The sequence below is a fragment of the Condylura cristata genome, unplaced genomic scaffold (genome assembly GCF_000260355.1).
Source record: "Condylura cristata isolate star-nosed mole 26May11 unplaced genomic scaffold, ConCri1.0 scaffold00011, whole genome shotgun sequence".
In the NCBI taxonomy this organism is placed as follows: Eukaryota; Metazoa; Chordata; class Mammalia; order Eulipotyphla; family Talpidae; genus Condylura; species Condylura cristata.
In genome coordinates, this window is record NW_004567112.1 from 34,439,595 (window position 1) to 34,459,644 (window position 20,050).

The 20,050-nt window shown below is 38.1% G+C and overlaps 1 protein-coding gene across 1 annotated transcript in view; it reads right to left on the bottom strand.

The window, feature by feature from the left end:
• The window catches only part of LOC101635977 (chromosome unknown open reading frame, human C10orf11), a 911,709-nt gene that overhangs the window by 166,170 nt on the left and 725,489 nt on the right, over positions 1-20,050 (bottom strand). The window contains exon 6 of the mRNA XM_012723508.1: positions 2,540-2,624. Coding sequence (XP_012578962.1) covers positions 2,540-2,624 — 85 coding nt within the window. The remainder of the gene's footprint in view (positions 1-2,539; positions 2,625-20,050) is intronic.

Sequence of the window (20,050 nt, forward strand, 5' to 3'; positions counted from 1 at the left end):
ACTACCACTTCAAGTATCTCAAGAAGGGGGAAAACTCAATATAGATAAGTTCAGGAAAAATTTCATGAGAAATTTTCACACATTACTATCTCTGAAAATAGTAATAGCAGAAAATATCACACATTTCTATCTCTGTGATGTATGGGTTATCTGTTAATTAAAGATGGAAAAAGAGAATCCTCTATTGTCTGATCGGGCTTCTGGGCCCAGAGTTTCATTGCATTTGAATCCACAGTCTCTGGGACATGAATCTTGGTCCTATCATAACTGACATTGGAAGTTACATAAAAGGACAAGTAAAGGGAAAATGGCGTGTGTAGGAAAATAGCAATTTGCACATGAACTACTGCCTCTCAGTTTGTATAGTTGTTGGCGCGGAATGAAAAGAGATTGGGAACTGGATGACTCAAAAATGATTTGCAAATAGAATTTCCACTAAGGTTTTTAAAGACTAAGTTTCAGACATCAGAGAGAATTTCTCTTGGGCAAGAATTGATATAATCTGCCCTCACAATGTTCAAATAACTCTCTGCAGAAGTGTTTGTAAACTGTCCACAAATGTATACACAAATAACACTCAGTTTGGTGATTTATATGATCAGCAATTTAGATGAACTGTAAAAAAGTCAAGATGTCATTAAATGATTCTATTCTGAGTGCCAAAAAACATGACTTGCCTCATGTGTCAATGTATGATTTATATCAAACTAAAAGGTGACAGCTTTATCTTCTCCCTGCATAAGTAAGTCCAATAACCCAGCTTTAATGGTTTTCTTTGGCTCTTCGTTCTGGTCTTCACCCAACTTAGGACCAAAAAACTGGTGATGGCCTCATGAAGCAGAGGTACAATTTTTCAACATCCAAATCCTTAGATTGAGATGTCTGTAATTGGCTCCTTTTAGATAACATTTTTTTACCACTTATTTTGGGGTTCTGATGCTATCCATGGGCACCTTTATTCACTCTAACAACCTTCAGCATTTTTGTATACTCCAAATAGAACTCAAAAATATCTCCCAAACATATAATGTTACATTCCATTTCTTTAAGATTCAGATTTCTCATTTCCTTGTCCTATTGTTGTGATTTTCATTTATCTAATCACTTCCTCCTGTTGTGAAATCTTAATTTCAAGGCCAGATGAATTTTTACCAGTGGACTTGAGGCCTCTGAGACTTTAATTCCTATGAGGATACTCAACAGTCTACAGAGTACATTTACCCTTATATAAACACAAAAACCCAAAGAGTAAATCCATGAGGAGATGATACTGGGGTTAATTTATTATCCCTTCTAGAAATTGTATCATTATTTCTCTAAGAGAATTCCAAAAATCACACTCTAAGGGCATACACTCCAGACCCTTATAAGCATATTCAATAAAGAAGACCTGTTCATGCAATGTTAAATGTTACATTGTCATCTATTTACCTTACTGTAAGCAAAACTATTTCTTGCAAATGTTACATTTAATGAAAAGAATCACAGCAAAATGAAATTGAACCAACATATGTTAAAATGTAGAAAAAAATTATGGAATCATCATCAAATAGGCAACACAGTCCATATTGCAAATATCTGAGATCCTGGATTATTCTTGTTTCCTGCAGAATATATGCACACCCTTTGGCCCACAACCATGTGTCTTCTCAGCCTTCGCTCCTAACCACCCATTTTGCAACATAGCTGGGAGGATGACAATGCTGGAAGTCTTATTCAGTGTCCCCTGTATATACAAAGGCATTTTCTTGCTTGGGGAGATGTTACAGTGTGTGATGACTTCAACCCAAGTCTGTTTTTACTTACCTTTGGAAGGTAGATTCACAGCTTAGGAAACATGGCTGAAGCCATAACCACAGTAAAACACGGTACACAAGTCACATTACATAGCATCTCCCTATCCTAACCACCTTCCACAAAAGTGACCAGATCGAGCTCAGGCCAAGCAGTCAGGTTAAGGGATAGGACATTCTTCAATTATGCTCCACACAACTCAAAACATGGCAAAGGTTTACAAGAACTGAGTAAATCAGATTAACATTCCCAGGCACAGAGAATTCAGGAAACAGCACAACTGACTCTCTCCAATGTTACCAGGCACACTGAAATTCATTTTCACAGTAATGCAGAGTTCATTCATTTTGAAATTATAGATTTCAACTATTAAACTCCCAAACAATGATGCCTTTACAAATATTAATGAGTCTCCCAATTTCTCTCCATCATTTTTCTCTCCATCATTTTCTGGAGGTAACCATCTACTTAGTAATTTTTAGGTACTAAATGTCCTTATTTAAGGGAAAAATAATAAAATTGTATTATACCATGGATTTATTTGCCTTCCCAGTAGACCGCCACTAAATTTTGTTTAATATGAGTTAAAATCACTAGGTTTGACAGGTATGGTTTTCTCATCAAGGACTTAAAAAGCACCGTGTTCCTTCTCAAGTGCCGAGGCAGCAATAATGAGCCCAGAGCTCTACATAACCAAGTGTCCCTCTGTGCAACCACTGAGAGCAATAAAAAGTTTAGTTCCTACCTCTGTGGCTGGTGAGCTCTCTGGAAGCAGAAGGCAGGGGTGTATAGTGGTGCTCTGGAGAGGCAGCAACACTGTCACTGGAATCCTGTGATAAAAGCAAATATCCACCATGAAGCAATACTTAATACTAAATACCTTTGCTTACCAAACATTTTTCCTTGGGACCTGGGTCTGGAAGAACACTATCAACTAAGGCTCAGGAATATAATACAGGAATACAATCAAGACTCAGGAAGCAAGAGCTCTCTCTATTGAGATAATATTCTTGTAAGTGGAGACAGAATACAAAATGTTGAGGGGCCTCAGTAAGGAGGGACAGGCTCTGAGACGAGGGGATGGCTTATTCATTGTGCTGCATTGAGGAAAGGAGGAGGTAGGAGAGAGGGAAGTGGATGTCAGGGAATGGTAAGACTTCTGTAAGAGGTCTTCTTCCAGTAATTTCCACAAATGAAATCTCACTGTCAGTAGACTTTTATTCATTTTTTAAAGATTTATTTATCTATGTATACAGAACTGGGGTACAGGCCAGAGGCACAGGGGTGGTGAGAGGATTCACCAGAGACAGAGTGGGGAGCAGAACAGGCAGATCAATGAAGTTCACTGCTGAGGGGAGCAATGGGCGGGTCAGGAGAGGTCTGCCTCACCGTGTGGGTCAGCCCCAGGGTGGGGGATTGAACTCATGCTGAAGTGGTTTTAGTTTCTTTAGTGCTGTGTTTGAACCCTCTGCACCACCAGGGAGGGGCCTGTCCGCAGACTTTTATGGACACCCAGTAATGAGGCTGAACTTTGCCACAGGATGGATGAGGCCCAATGGCCTGGAGACAGTGAGATTTCAAGACGTAAGGCAGGAGTATGGCGTGACCATATGGAAGGACAGAAATTATTGCAAACTTTGCAATGGTATCTCTGGCTAAGTTTATCCATATTACCTTGAAGTTGGAAATTGAAAGGCTGTCTACAAAACTTTGCCATTCTAAGACTTCCATCACATGAAAAATACCTATGAAGAAGCTTTGGATTGTACACAAAGAGCTCTTAAACTATCATACCTTATACGGGTGACCCACTGTTAGCCGCCTCTTTCTCTAACTCTATATCCATGGGGGCCATGACAGGAAGTAAGGGCTATGGCTGTGGTGACCACTGTCACTCAGAACTGATGACAGGTAAGCCACCTTCAGACTCTGGCTGCTTACAGCAAGAAGCATCACCACTGCAACTCTGAGAATTCTGAATCAAATGCTACTTTTCTTTTAATATCCAAAAATGAACATCTGCTAGGATCAAAATCCTAAGCTTACAACCTTTCCAAGCTTCATGAAAAAGTAAATTTCATTAATGCTACATTTTTCTTTCTGGAATAGGAAATACATTCTATGGGCTATATTTGCCCTGCTAGGGGCAGACTTTTTCTCCAAAGAGATTATCTACATTATAGGAATCAAAACTAAGTAGGAGATTAGACCTACTGGCTAGAAAAACCCTTTAAACCCTGGTTCTGACATTTGAGATGTTTGATTAAACAGCTTTCAGGGGAGACTTATAGAAAGAGTTCTGAATGGAGCAAAATCAGAAGCAGCGTCCCTAAGGTAGACAGATTTCAGGTAGCATTACTTCACCCCAGCTCCAAGGGAAATATATGGTGCTTAAACCTTGACCCAAGGGTATCAGGTCCAGCTAGATAAAAGTTCAGTCACCAAAAATAATGTTTTAAAAAGAAGATAAAACTTGCTAGATAGCACATCATTATATATTTACAATATGAAAAAATATACAAAGAACAAGAAATCAGTTTAAAATTCAAAAATTAGAATCATCATGTGTCTCCCCATTTGGCATTCAGGGATTTGCAATTCCTACAGAATGAGTCTCAAGGACTGTGCTCTGTATTGTATCTTGTCAACCCCATTTATGTATGGGATAGAGACATGGGGCAACCTCCATAGTTCTGGAAGACTTCTGTAGTATGTCGTAGAGTCTATTGGTGTTTCTGCTCACCTCACTGGTTGATAAGAAAGCCCAAAATTCTGGTATAAGTTGTAAGTTGCTACATTGTGATATTTCTTAGTATTTTTAATCTCAATTTGGGCCGGTGACAATTTGATGACAGCTTTTCCTAAAATTACTAGAAAAAAACTACCTTTCAGCAAATACCTCTGGCTGGGCAAAACATTAGACTTTTATAACCAAGAGTAAAATAGCTATTTAGTTTTATTTCCAATTGTAGTCAAAGAAAAAATTGTGTGACTTGAGTTCTGTTTTGCAGTCATCATTCTATGCCTCACATTTAATTGCATTTGTCCTCAGTGGCCATTTATAAACTCAAGTCATTGAAAGAATCCAGTAAAAGAACAATTTTGAAACTACGTTTTTTGATGAGACTTCAAATGGATGGATGTTTAGGAAAACTACAAATAAAGATTCAAGTAGAGCCTTTGGCTTGGCTTTTGTTAAAATGAAGACCACATGACCTTTTCAACAGTATATAACATGTGTTCTCTGAGTATTATGCTTATAATCATAACGCAGAAAAGCACAATTATCATATGAAGGAAAAGGACAAAGCAATGCCCTCAGTTGGCACACTATTTATCCCATTATAAAAAAACTCCTCTTGAAACTTAAGTATATTGAGTAAAGTAGAAACAAATGAATACATTTCAGTAACTTCTTTTAACCTGGTTTGAGAAGACCTGCCTAAAATAGGAACTGGGAAATTTGGGTGAATCTGAATTTTCAGAAATATAGATACTTACAAATCTTGAACCCTCACCGAAGTCTCTAACCAGTTATGGCAAAGAATTTCTAGCCTTTAAGTTACTCCTGTGAAGAGATATTCACAATATCTATAATGCAATATCAGTATCCAGAATAGACAAAGGATGTCCACATAGAACTAAAAATTTAGTAGAAAAAAAAAAAAAAAGGACAAAAGACACATCAGGTAACTTAAAGAAGAGAAAATCTGAGTGAGGTAAACAACGAGGAAATGGTCAAATTTACTCGTGTTAGGGGTTGCACAAATAAAATAAGTTTTTAGCACCTATCACACTGGCAAGCATTTAATGTCACATAATGACAGGTCATACGGAGAACAAATAGCAATAAAACTTTTCTCATACCTAGCCAGTGGAAATAAAAACTGTTTCAACTACATTGGAGAATAATTTAGCAATATTCAATAATATTGAAATTCCATTAAAATATATACACAATGGAAATTTTCACTTAGGTCTGTAGGCTGGAACGTAAAACAATGCTCTGACAGCATTGTTTGTAACAAAACAAACTGGAAATAATTGACTTGTCCATAATGAGGAAAATGGGTAGTGCTATATACTTCTGTGATGGAGTAATATTTAGCGATGAAGAGCAACAAATCTGATTTATGATATCAACTTGAATAGGTCTAAAAACTAAACACAGGGTGAAAATTCAAGTTGTAAAATGATAAATGTATATATTGCTTACACAAATACGTATAATTCTTTGACCTCATGGGTGTATGAAAACATGTAAACATTATAAAAGTTAAACACAATTCATGAAAATGGGTGCCTCTACCAGGGGACTGAGTAATAGATCTGGGGCTTGTGGTGTGGAAGAACTTCAATTTTATATATGAGACCATTTCTCTATTTTAAAGACGGCTTAAAACAACCATGTCCAACTACTAGAAAATATAAACCTTGGATGGTAGTTATATGAGTAATATGTATTTTAAATGTTCCTTTTGTTTTTCATTTCTCAAAATTAAACAAGAAAATTGAAAAACATTTCTACTCTGTTTCTACCTTTATCTCTTTAGTCCCATATTGATAGGACCCCATATTTAGAGGGAAGTTTCCTCCAACAATTGCTCAGTACTTGCACCACATGGATTAATACCATGTCTGGTTGACTTCTTATGATGAAATATTCCTTTTGTGTTTCTTCTAAAGCTACTGAGTATGACGAGAAAGTGAAAAGGCTTCATAATGGTATAGATGTATCCCCTTCAAATCAAGGTTTGAAGTGCTCATTCCAGCCTTCTGCTTAAGATTTGTCAAAAAGCACAGTGAGTGAGTTTCTCTAATCTTCTCTTACTTACCATTGGAGAGTTACTAATAATTTTTTAAATTCACATCAATAATGATAATAGTCACTAATCTACTGCTCTCTGCAGTCTCCATTATGCAGGAAGGAAGGTAGAACTTTGGCAAACTTCCTGGAAAAGATTCAATGAAAGTACAGTCCCGCCTGTGAGAGGCGTGTGAAGTGAGAATTTCACTCAGCGGTTACTGAAAACAAATGTCTTTGGATGAATGTCTAAAATTCAAGCCCCTTCCCATTGGGTGTATTCTGCGGAAACCTGCATTCCAGTGGATATTTCTGAACATTACGGATGCCCTGAAGGAACATGATACAGACCGCAGGAGGAGAGACTTGGCAGGCTTCAAAACAAGAAGGGGGTAGCTACAAAGTTGTTTAATAGCCATAAATCTCCCACTATTTTTCACAAAATACCATCTAAGACCACAGCTCCACAACTCATTCCCCATCACTCAGCTCAAGTGGAGCGCTTTGGCATGCTCACTCACCCTTAAATCACATACCGCATAAAGTGATCCTGGGTCTGGGAAATTTGTCAGCCTCTTTCAAGCAAAAGCAATCTTCACTTTTCATCACAATTCATTCCCTGAAACTGTGGTATAAAGCTGACTCCTCTAAAAACATTTATTTTTTCTCATAAGAAAAAGCATCACTCACTTAGTTAGCAAGTATTTAATAACCACCTACTATATGTCAGACCCTGCTCTGAGAATAATAACAGTAATAGATGAGGACAGGGACTCTGCATTCCTGAGTCATTGAAAAAAATTATAACCACGATTAATACTGATTCTTAAAAAAGTCACTAACGTAGAGCATGGCCCGCAGTGTCTGTAGTATCACAGAACTTTGTCCCTGTCCTCCACAGAGGCACCTGAACACATGGAACAGTAATTGTATCCTTGCGTGTTTCCTATTCATACTAAGGGAAAGTTTACTAGATTAACAGATATTCACTTTCTGAGATTAACTATACTACTAACCCTTGGACCCACCAGGCTGCCAGAAATACAGGAAGAAGTCAGTCATGATAATGAAATGAATAAAACATTTTAATGTCAAAGATAAAACTGTAAACCATGATTGCAATTCAATACAACAAAAGGATGAGCTGAATTGCCAGAATGTGGTAAAGATTTGCAAGTAGCTGAAAGGCAAAGTTAGAAACCAGAGAAACAGCCTGAAGGCAGAATCATCTGCCCTGTGCATATATAGCCTTTCAGTGTGAAACAAGACAGAAAATGCCCAGTGGGATGCACTGTACTGGGAATGACAGATACCTCTGGTAACAGAAACAACCCTATCTTTTCCTGAGCAAGAAGGGAAGAAACTGGAGAAAAAAAGAAAAGTCAGAAAAGAAGAGGATGAGTAAGTAACCAGGCAACCAAGAAGAACCCAACCTGAGTATTTGGCTGAGTGAAGGAACTGAAGGCTAACTCAGAGACGTCAGTTAGAAAAGGGATATGGGGCCCTCTTTGGTGGCAAAGTGAGTTAAAGCACAGCACTGCAAGCTACCCGCAGCTGCTTCAGTGTGAGTTTGATCCCCTGCCCTGGAGGTGATCCAGATGGTGCAGCAGACCTCGGCTGTCTCACCTACTGCTCCCCTCAGCAGTGTACTTTATTACTCTGCCTGTTCTGTTCCCCACTCTGCCTCTGGTAAATCCTCTCACAGTCCCTGCAGCTCCGGCCTGTACCCCAGTTCTGTATACATAAATAAATAAATTTTTAAAAAATATTGAAAAGGGGTATAGGAAGTAGGGAGTGATGTGCCAGGTCCCCTCTGGTGTAAGGAAGCCCTCTGGGTGCACAGACATGGATTTTCCTGTTGATCGTATCTGATCTCAAGGGGGTTCAACTGTGCCAGTGCTTAAAATGATATCAGGCACAGAGTTGTACATAAGAATTATTTATGGGAGGAGGGAAGGAGAGTGGGAGTGAAGGAAATAATCAACCAAGAAAAAAAAAAAAAAAAAAGGAAAGAAGGGCTATGGATCTGTTATTTTGGGAAAACGATTACATAAATAAACAAATTATAGAATGTAGGAGTTATAAAGGACCTTACAAACCATCTACAACAGTGTTTCCAAAGTATTTTTAGCATGCATATGAAAAAAAACTAAAATTCTTCTAAATGTTGGGCATCAGAGGAATATTAACAATTTATTACATTAAATAAAACTATTATATAAATGAGAATTATGCAAAAACTTATTACACAATTCACTGAATAAAACAAATATTAAGATATATATAATAAGATTGTTTACGATATAAAATTTGCAATGGGTAAAAGTGAATACGCAATGATTAAAATATTTTTATTATAACATGATTTATAGTGATTTGATGTTTTAACTTTATGTACCTGTGTCATTGCTTGTTACATTTAAAATATTAAAAATTAAAATTCTATATATATCAGGGTTGATATGAGTACATTTTCCATTAAATATCTTTCCTACCAGGTCTTCCATAAGCGAGTGAGAAGAGGTGATAGGAATGGGAGGGGTTACATGAATAAAGGAAAAACAAAAACTGGATAGGAAAGAAAGGAAGCAAAGGGAGGGAAAGAAGCTAGCATTTGTTGATTGCATTTGAAGTGCTAATGGTTTTCCAATGTATGTGAAATGTCCCATTATCATTCTCATCTGAGAAATGAAACACAGAAAGAGTAAGTAACATGTCCAAGGCTGAACACTGTTAAAGTCCAATGTGTGATTCAACGTCCATGGTGTTAGGTCAGTCTGACCCCAAAGCCCATGTTGTTTCCCCAATGCCACTCCCTCTTTGCACCATAGGCCCCCATTTTTTATGAAACGCCTTTCCTGACCATCACTTCATCTTGCGTATTCCACCTTCAGCTGGGTCTTGTCTGATGCACAGAAGAGACAGGATCTAATTAGAATGCCCTGTAGCCTCTAACAAAGCAACTAACTGCTCAAGTCATTGAAAGTATACTATCAAATGAGAGGGAATTTACTCACAGCCTGGGTAATTTTAGAGGCAGAGTATCATATCCATAAATAGGATGGAGAAAGAAATAGGATGGAACACAATTAATACTTTGAAATTATTAATATCATTATTAATCCTTGCTGAGGATTAAGTTTCTTTGTAATAAGATTAAGAACACACAATAACCTCCAAAGAAAGAGTGTATACAGGATTGTATGTATGTATGCGGGTATTCATATTTCTTGAACACTAATTACAAGTAGGTATTTTATACACAGCGATTCATTTAACCATCTTAAGAACCAAAAGATACAAATACCATCATCGTTGTTATTTTGCAGACAAGGAAATTGGGATTTAGAGATGGTTTCTAATTTGGCTAAGAGGATCCAAAGTGTGGGGAATTTGAAAGTCCATCCAACACAGCTGGGTTCCTGAATCACAGTAATTGTGCCATGAACTTGATACGCAAAGGTACCTTGAAAACAGATCTATGTGGGTTTTATAGAGATACTAAGGGTAGTGACATATTTATAGTGATATAGGGGTCAATTCATATTAATATACAACATGCTTTGTGGCCTAGCATATAATTAAAACCATCAACTTATTAATCACTGCTATGCAGTGCAGATAGATGAGTCTTTCAGATCTCTTTTGCCCTTTGGGATTATATGATATAATCAGCAGTTTCTGGAGTCAACTTATAACAGCTCATAATAACCAATGATGAAAAATTCAGAATTTTTCTATTGTTAAATATAGTTATTATTGAAAATTAAATTACCTACACTTACAACTGGATACATTATATTAAAAAGGTAGTACATAACAAAACTTATCACTTCCTATTTTATAAAATTTCACTATGATTTTTGTTCTTAAAATTACGTTCCTCCCCATTGAATGTTACAGAATGAAAATGCTATATAATGATGTACTGATCCCAACCTTTTCAAAACTCTTCAGTAATGTCACTTTGCCAGAAGAAATTGGGAAATACAAATTAAGGACTATTTTAGTGATTTCCTAAACTTAAAGTAATAGACAAAATCATAGTGATACAGATTACACTTAAAAATGTATTGTGTTTATAAATAATATATTAAGAATAACACCAAAAAATTAAGTAAATACTGTTTCAAACTATTCAAAAACTATTATTATCTAATATGGTAAGGAAATTTCATTCGTTACTGACGAATGAGTCAAGCTCTTATATTCAGTAAGAAAGAAAAATAGTTGAAATTCATGTCAGTTACATTTGTTTATCAATTGCTTAGGTTGGTTATGGATGTGAGAGATTGTCAAAATAATCAAAAATATTCTCTGAGAATTCATTGGCTAAATAGAACCTATAATAAAAAGCATTCTACTCTTGTAAATTGTGATTTATTCAGCCTTTTATTAAAAAAATTCAATAAGCTTATGTATACATGCACAGGCAGAATGTTTTCTCAGAAAGCTGGTTGTTAAACATTTACCAGCACTCCACCCCATATAACCCTCAGTAAATAACATCTGAAGTACTTTTGGGGCTATGGAGAAAATGGCTATTTTATGCTCCAGGAATAGAAAGAATTGTAAGGAAAAAGCTAATTAAACTTCAAGGATTCTGTCCTTGACTTATTTATAACTTGAATATTTTCTACTTCTTTTCCTGTGCTCTGACTAAGCTTTAGAGCCAGGCTCCATCTGCCTGCAGGACCTTAACATTTCCTTAAAATTCTTTAAGAACACTTTCCTCCACTATGAAATGGTAATGATAACAATAACCTTGACAACTAGGATGATGATGATGGTTTAAAATAACTAACACTTATTAGTGCTTAATTTGTGTCTGGGGTGATGCTAAACACCTTTTATTCATAAACTTGCTCAATGTTCCCAAGGTGAGGCAAATGTAATTTGTATTCCTATTTTACAAATGAGGTAAACTGAGACCCACAGGACTGAAGTAACCTGATCAAGGCCTCACTGAGGTTTTGTGTGGCAGAGCTGGGATGCAGTGTAAGGCTGTCTGCCTCCATTGGCTATGCTCTTAGCCAACAAGATGCACTATGGCCTCTCTTCCCAAAAAGGGTGCAGACTAAATCAAAGACAAAGATCTTGGTATCCCTAATTAAATATAAAATGTGTTTAATTTTTACTTCACTCTAATTTTGTATAATATCTTATCTCTTCAACTAGATTTAGATTTCTTGGGCAGTAGGGCTACTATTTCTTTACTTCCCTACCCTTCATAGTAGGTAGGTCAGGAACATGTACCATCATTTGTAACCAAATATTTACTACATGAATGAACTCTACTCCTCACTTACCAAGCAGAAAAGCTTCTTTCTGAAGGTGAATGAGCTCTTTTAGCCCACTTATAACCTGAATTCACCCATAGATTCACTGCATTATTGTGATGGTCTAGCTATCTTTAGTAAATGCTAACATATGGTGCTTCTCATCTGGGCTTGTAGGGTTGTCCTAGAAATAATATTATGTCATGGTCGTCCTGCAGGTTTGATTTATTTTGGCTTAGAAGAAGGAACTGCCTCATGTGTCTCTCTTCCTCTCCCAGAGATTTTTTTTTTTAATTCTTGAGGACTGCGGGTCAAGTTCTGTCCTTGGAACCAAAGTAGTTTTCCAAAGTGAGATGGAGCCAGCTGTGTCAAGCTAGGCCAGCTCTGCTGTCAGTGCCTTTCCCAAATACATCAGACCCTCTGCTTGTAAAAATAAATTGATACCAATGCAAGAAATTTATTAGGAGATGACAGCCTGGTTCATAATGGAAATATGGAGAAAACATCATCCCTCAAAACTGACAGTTTATCCATCATGTCTCAGATTCCTGAGATAGAAGCAGACACTGTCACACACAATCCGCTGAGGACACGTCTTCTTGGATTTCCTTATGACAGGAAACTCTGAAATAATCCAGAAGAAGGAAAGGCCTTGTGCTGCCCTTAATGTGCTCAGCCATAAATTTTTAGCATTAGCAGAAGAAACATGTGGCCAAGGAAATGAATGATGGGGGAAATCAGGAGGCCTGGAACTCTCAAACGGCCCCTTCTTTTCTCTCGGGGGTGATGACTGGGACAGGGGTCAGAGAGGGTTACTGCACCACTGTGAGGGACAGCAATACCCTGTTATGTGTAAGCAAAGCCAACAGGTGGCAGGGCACCACTGTGGACACCATGCTGTGGGCTTTGCCTGAGGTGAGGGGACCAGGTCACCTTGCCCAGAAAACTGTGGATATTTTGCTTAGCTGATTATATGTATTGATAAACTTGAGACAATGCGGGAGAGTTATTTTAATTAGGAATAAATGCAAGGATATTTGTAGGGATCACAAGAGGCCTGATCTTTGCAGGCTTAATGAGGTGACCTACCCAACCCTGTAGGAAATAATTGTGCATTGTATTAAGAACTGCTTTGGAAAATATAATTGTGGTAGTAAAATGGAATGAAATACACACCGTATTAAAGGGAATGTATATAAATTGCCAATTTTACGGGACCTTAAAATATTTATGTTCTAGACTTGCATTGTTTGGAGATTTGCTGAGAGTTGCTAAAACTAGGAAACTTTTTTAATGAGATGCATTCATATTTTTAAAAATTGCACATATGTTTTAGCAAAGTTAGAAAGCTATCAATGTGAAAGGAAACCTAAATAGGGTGACTATAGCCTTAAAAGCCTGTTCATAGCTCACTCTTTACACTAGAAAAATAAAAGCATGGGAAATTTTATTGACATATGAATAATATACAAGGAATATGTGTTTGATATCATTTCCAACTGAATTAGGTACAAAGAACATCAGCAGGCATATGATGTCGCAAATAAACTTTTTTTTTTGCATTTGTTGCATAACATGGGTGGACCTTACATACATGCATAGTTGGGTTAATTAAATCCACAGTGAAGTACAGAGTTTTGATCCACTCCTCAAAATAAATGAGAATTGCAGCAGAGTAAATCATACTTTGATTGATAAATCACACGTTCCTATTCATAGGTAACTGTTGAAAAAACACAAACAAGTCTGTAATTCTTAGATGCTAAATCCTTCTTTAAAAGCTCTCCTCTTCTGAAAGAGACAAATGGATTTCTCATTGTTCGCATTTGTTTCAGTCAATCTTCCAGATTCCCTGTCTCAAGAAAGCCCCAAAACTCTGTTGACTTTACGTGTCCAAATTAAATATATCTGTGTTTCCTTTTGCTTTCTATGTAAGTGCATGCCAGCATGACTTAACATTCATCTAGAGTTTATTTCAATATTAGTGGAAAACAAGCCATTTTTCAGTTTAATGAATAGCATCAGTGTCTGTCTTTTAACCAAAAATGTGACCTTAAACTTGATGGATCTCACCAGCAGGCACATGCTCAAATTATTCTTCTATTGGAGGTTATGAATATAGCTTCCCAAATTATTGTGACAGCTGTGAGGGAAAGCCCATATCACAGATACAGCAGTTTAGAAACAAAACTCAGACCTCCCAAAATGGTGGTTTCATTTGTGAAACAAGGGAGAGGACTGGAAAAGAAAGCAAGAGCCATTTGGGAGGGGGGAAAAAATAGCTCCTTGGAGTTTTACGCAACAGAAGAGAGTCGTGTCATGCTGCTGAAATGCCCATATTTTTTTGTTACTACCATTTTTGTTTCCAAATCATTCTAAATTGGGAAGGTGAAGGCTGAGCATTACTGATTCAAAAAAACTCCACGAGGACATCTGATATTTCTTCCTTATTAAGGATGATGGAGTGTAATTGATGTGCCTGGTGCCTGGCCAATTCCAACTTTTGAGAATGCTGCTTAATGTGCGGACATTATTTTTGGACTACTGAACGCCAGAAAATAATGAGCTGGCATTCAGCTTTGGTGAATAAGACCCTGAATTTTCATCTAAAAGCAGTTTTGAGTTATTGCTGTAGATAAGGTGTAACTGTGCAGGGGAATTTTATCCATGTTTCTCCCATGAATCATAAATGAGGAAAAAAATTACAGTCTAAATTGCACTTAAAAGGAATAAAGTCTTTTCATGTCATACATGATTTATCAAAATGATCTCATTTTAAGGGTACTGTGGTGTGTCTTGATTAATCACATTAGGAAGCGTGATGAATGGCCTCTTTAATGGTAACACAGGATTTATTGGCAACATCCCGACTTGAACCAGAAGGGTAAGAAGTAAAATATACAATAGATAGCTAATGCAGATGGGGTGTCAGTAATGCTCTGACTTGTTTTAACATTATCCTGGGAGGCTTACTTTCAGGAGATTCCGAAACCACCAGGCAGTAGAGAGAAAAACAAGTTTTACACAGGAACGTGGGTGCAACCAGGAATAGGGGAGTAACCCTAACTTGTTGCAAAGCAAGTAAAATCACTGCTGCGCCATGAGATGAAGGTGCCTGTGAATCTGGACAAATCACAGAAATTCCTGGTAGGAAGAAGGGACACTGCTTTGGAGATCAGTGTTCCTTCTTCTTTTGCCCTATTTCAATATCCTCTCCACATTGCACTTTAATATCCTAAATGCTTTATTTTTTTTAAGCCTGCTCCAGTCTGCTCCCACTAATTTCCTCTAAGGCTGACAGATCAGAGGCTTTCTTCGAACTGTGCCTTTTAGAGCTGAGGATCCCTTCTCGTAATCCTGCTGCTTGTCTGCAATTAATCCTTCCAGTTGCCACATTATTAACACCACCACCCACAGACAGAGGAAGCCCGGACCCACTGGACACTGGCTCCCGACTGAAGCTTCAAAGGTGCCAATCACACCCTAGTCAGAAAGGTGCCTGCTGTCAGCATCAGAGGTTTCCATCCTCTCCTCCCCGCTGATCAAACATTCTTCCTCAGAAGATTAATTCAGAGTCTCCACCCATTTCCTCCCATATCCTCTTTCCCTTTTTGGTTTACCCAACGATCCATCTCTGCTTCCAAAAGGGAAGCCACGGATAATAGAAGTCCTTTCAAAACAAAAGCTGGGCAAAGGCAAATTTAAGTCCCAGCTGTTATCAACTTAAAAAAAAAAAAAAAAAACTCATTTAAGCACCTTAAGGCAGTGAGGATTAGGGCTTGGCCTGAAATGCCACTCTTTGATCAAAGACCCCAAGACTTTACACAAACATAATCACAAGGCAATGGATGCTTCTCTGAAGGCTGAATTGATTTGTTTGACTGCAGTGCCTGGGATGGGTAGAAAAGCTGCACACTGTTTTCCTAACTTCCAACATACTAGGCCAAGTAACTTAGAAATTATATTTTTTGTCTTCTTACGTCTTAATTGGACCACAGTCATTTGTGGAATTAGACATAGCTGTGGGAAGAGAGTGTGGAATGAAGGGAACATGAACAATCTGCTTGCAGTAGCCTGCTCCATCCTGGGGCACAGAAGGCGGAGGTGAAAGTCCAAGAAAGGGAGGTGAGAAAGGAGCAATTCCATCGTCTCTGATATTGAACAAAAGTGATTTCAAAGAGAAAGACCTGTGTTTACATTAGCCAGTTCTACTGGCATCTTCTGTAGTCGCTTAGTAACTGCAGTTATCAATCCCTGTCTATTAAAGCGGGCTTAGGAGAAAGAAGCCAAAAGAACCTTTCCTAAAACCTGGGAACAGATAGCCTTCACTTCATTCACCTGGTTCTCACCATCATCCATGTCTTTTAAGATCAGACTCCAAGACTGAGTCACTTAAAAATCTTTACATAAGACTTTTGAGATAGTCATACACCAGATGCTAAGATTAGATTGTGGTTGAATGGGATTTATGTTAGCCAAAGTGTGAAGCAATGACTTTGAAGTTGTATGATATACAGAATAGTTCAAGCACGTATAGACATCTTTATGAAGAGAAGGTTAATCAAATCTTAGGATTTGTTATTTGTCTTTGGGGGAGTGAGAGTATTTTCACATTTATACTATAGAGAGACAGTCAGAAAAGGAAAAGTCAGAGTTAAAACTGACCACAGCTCCGGTGATAGGCTGTAGCATGTCCTTTGTTAAACAGTTCTGAAAAAAAAAAAAATCATGATTTGGGCTGTAAATGATTAAATCTCATTCAAAGTACTTAATAAAGTAAGGGAGGAATGAAGAGCCCAGTGACTCTGTCTGGATCCAGGTGCTAACTGCTCATCAGAACTTTTATCCCCTTTCTGTGCACTCCTTCTTACCCCCTTGGCTTTCCTTGTGGGCACTTCTAGAACTGCAGTTAAATATCTTACCCTCCTCAGAGACAACAGTCACAGCTTTTGCTTCTCAAAAGCTCAAAGTAAAATCTGGGACACCATGGCCTGATTTGGATTACATGTCCAACCCTGAATGAATTTCTGTGTCCAAGAGAAAGAACAGTCTGTTCTACTGAGCCTGGAACATCTACACATGCTTAGTGCTAGAAGAGCAACTGGCCCCTAGAGATGAAATGGGGAAAGGGGCTCTCTGAGGTAAATCCCTCTTAGAATATAGTGTAGTGGATGTTGGAAAAAGAGCAGGTTTCCCCTCAAAAGCATACACTGCCCACATACATCTTATGGAAAGCCTTGCTGCACACTGACATTCAAAGCATCTCATCACCACTTTTGGGCAAAACTGAACCTACTATTCAATAGCCCAATCTTGAGTCATCACCAACATCATCAAAAAGCCACCACATATAGAAAATCCTCCCCAGCAGGCTTTCCACATAGCAAACATTTAAGAATTGCAGACTTTCAGTTGTTACCACATAGCTTTAACATTATAATATCTTTGTAACAAAGGTGGGTAGCCAACTAGAAATTAAAAACAGCACCTGCAAATTAAAGGTAACAGCAACAGGGAAAGGCCAAAGGCAGCTTCTGAGGTCATGCACAAAATGGAAAAAGGAAACCAAAAAAATAAAAACCTAAGAGCTGAACTCCCAGACAGCACAATAGCAGGATGTATAGAAGGATGAGATCCCAAATTCCATTCCACCCCCTCACACGTGTCAGTAGGATAAAGTGAGACTGGGTTTATTAATTCTTGCATAAACAAGGACGTATATGGTGTATTTAATTACTAATTAACAAGTGTCAAGCAGCTACTGACAGGGTCACTGGGATGACATGACATTGCCATTTTGCCACAGGTGGAACAGATAATCCACAAGAGAAATGTGTGACCAACACAGTAAGCACCATGGGAACAACATGCTTAAACATGTTTATCCTAATCTCCCTAAATTTCAAGTGTCTGGGGAAAAATTTTCCCATTTCCTCGTTACTCTCTCACTCAGTCCTCTGCTTACCTCTTCCTGAAAGAGATGTCAAGGATGCCTGACGTCTGAATGCAACCAAGATCTAGGCTTCTGGTTGCCTGAGCAGAGGATAGAGTGTTCTGAGATGATTTCCTAAGGTCTGTGTCCAGTGTAAGTTAGGAGGGAAAACTGAGACTCTACCAGGCTTAGCCCTAGAAACTACATCCAACATTTGTGTCTCCCTGGGAACATACCCACTTTGTGGAATATGTCTGAATGTTCTAGTTGGCCATGAAAGCTTTTCGCGGTGAAAGCCCATTTGCTCTGAGTGTCTACATCAGGAAAGCTAAAATCTGAAGCAAAGCCATTCTACTTGGAGGGAGGCTGATATCTAGGTTCTGAAATGCTGCAGCAAGGTAGTGGACATGTGTATGACTGACTTATGGTGACTGTAGAGGAGGGGCTGAGGACATCAAAGACTGCCAGTTCCAAACACAGTCTTTGTAAAGTTAATGTTGACCCCCACCATGCGCCCTGTTCTAGTTATTCTGTCTTATGTTTTCCAAGTAGCTAAAAGCTGTCTATTCTGAATATCAGCAACACTACTCTCTAGATTTCACCTCCTATTATGAAATATTAATTTTCACAATGAGTATAGTGAAATGGAATCAAGAAAAATGGTGGAAAATGGTGGACCGAAAGTCATCTGAGAAATAACCCCCAGATATTTTTATACCTTTCTTTTTTACATAATTATATCATAATCATTCACAGAGATATTTGTGAAAAAAGACCTTTTTTATTTGTTTTATAATATCAATGACTGTTGATATGAAAGCTTCATTCATCCAAATATTTACGAGTAAAGCTATTTCCTTGAGAGAGTCCAGATCCCTATATGCCAGACGGTACCATATGAATAATGACTGCCCAAGTATCATAATCATCAGTTAGTGAAATATTTTTTAATCATTCTGGGGCCCTTATTTTCCCTCGGTCAAGGAAAATCCAAAATAGACTCACAGCTTTATTTCCAAAAAAATATTATAATCTGCCTTTAAAATCTTAGCCTTCAACTCTTGAAATACATGTAAGTGTAGTGTAGTAGGATTCAGTTACTAAACCCATCCTTATTGCCAAATCTTACTCTGGATGTGTGTAATTCTCAGGACAATCTCAATGCTAAAAATTAAGAATGAATTAAAGGGGAGGAACAGGGAGTGAAAAAGGGACAAAACAAAAAAATTAAAGGGAAACATATTTATGGGGGTTCACAACTGAGAAACCCATTAATCTGCTTCTCACCATATTTAACTCCATTCTACTCTATCAAATAGATTTTGTACCAATTCCAAGACACCAAAGTCCATATTTTCTACAAGTGCTCCTTTCCTCCCCCCACCCATCCAGGATTTTTAGATTCTGAAGGGTAAACACGGCCACAGAAACCTATACCCACCTACACCAGCACCTGGGTTTATCTTACAAGTGCACATTTATAACCAGCTTCCAGAAAGTTCAATGGCACTGCAGCAAGCCACACAAGGAGGACAATGCAGCGTGGATGGCTATGAAGGGCCAAGAGCCAAGGACTCTGCAAAGAGTCACAGGGGATGTAGGTCTTTAGTTTGGTCAGTCAAAAGCAGACTCCACTGTATTTTCTATAATCAGCTCTCTTCCTTCCATCCTAACTTTACTAGAGAATTACCATATCTTTCTTTAGGAGAGGGTTCAATACTAGCAAAGTCACATAGTGTCCTACCCAAAGTGATCTTCCTTAGAAGGCCTCTTTTTTTTAATGTATTTGAGTATGTCACCCCTCTCCTTTGAGCCAGGTGATGATTCACCTTGCTCTAGGAGACATAAAGCACACTACACCCTGCCCATCACGCCCTCTGCCGTGGCACTTGCCTGCTTCTCCAGAGCACCTCTTACCTTCATCCTTCATCCCTGTGAGTGGCCACTGGTCTTATTCCTGTTCCTCCAGCCACCAAGTCCCATCCTGCCCACACTTTTAACATACCTGTAACCTCCCCAGTATTTGCTGCCTAGTATTCCTCTTTACTTTTCAAGTATCAACTCATGCAGTACTATTTACACATACTCAATTACTGTTATATATACTTCCATGGACCTTTTCTGTCCTCTGGAACATACCATTCTTTGAAACCAAATCTTACTGGCTGATCTGATGAGGTTTCCCTGGACAGTTGGTTCTTCAAAGGCAGTGCCCTCTTCCTCCCAAAAGTTAGGCTCATA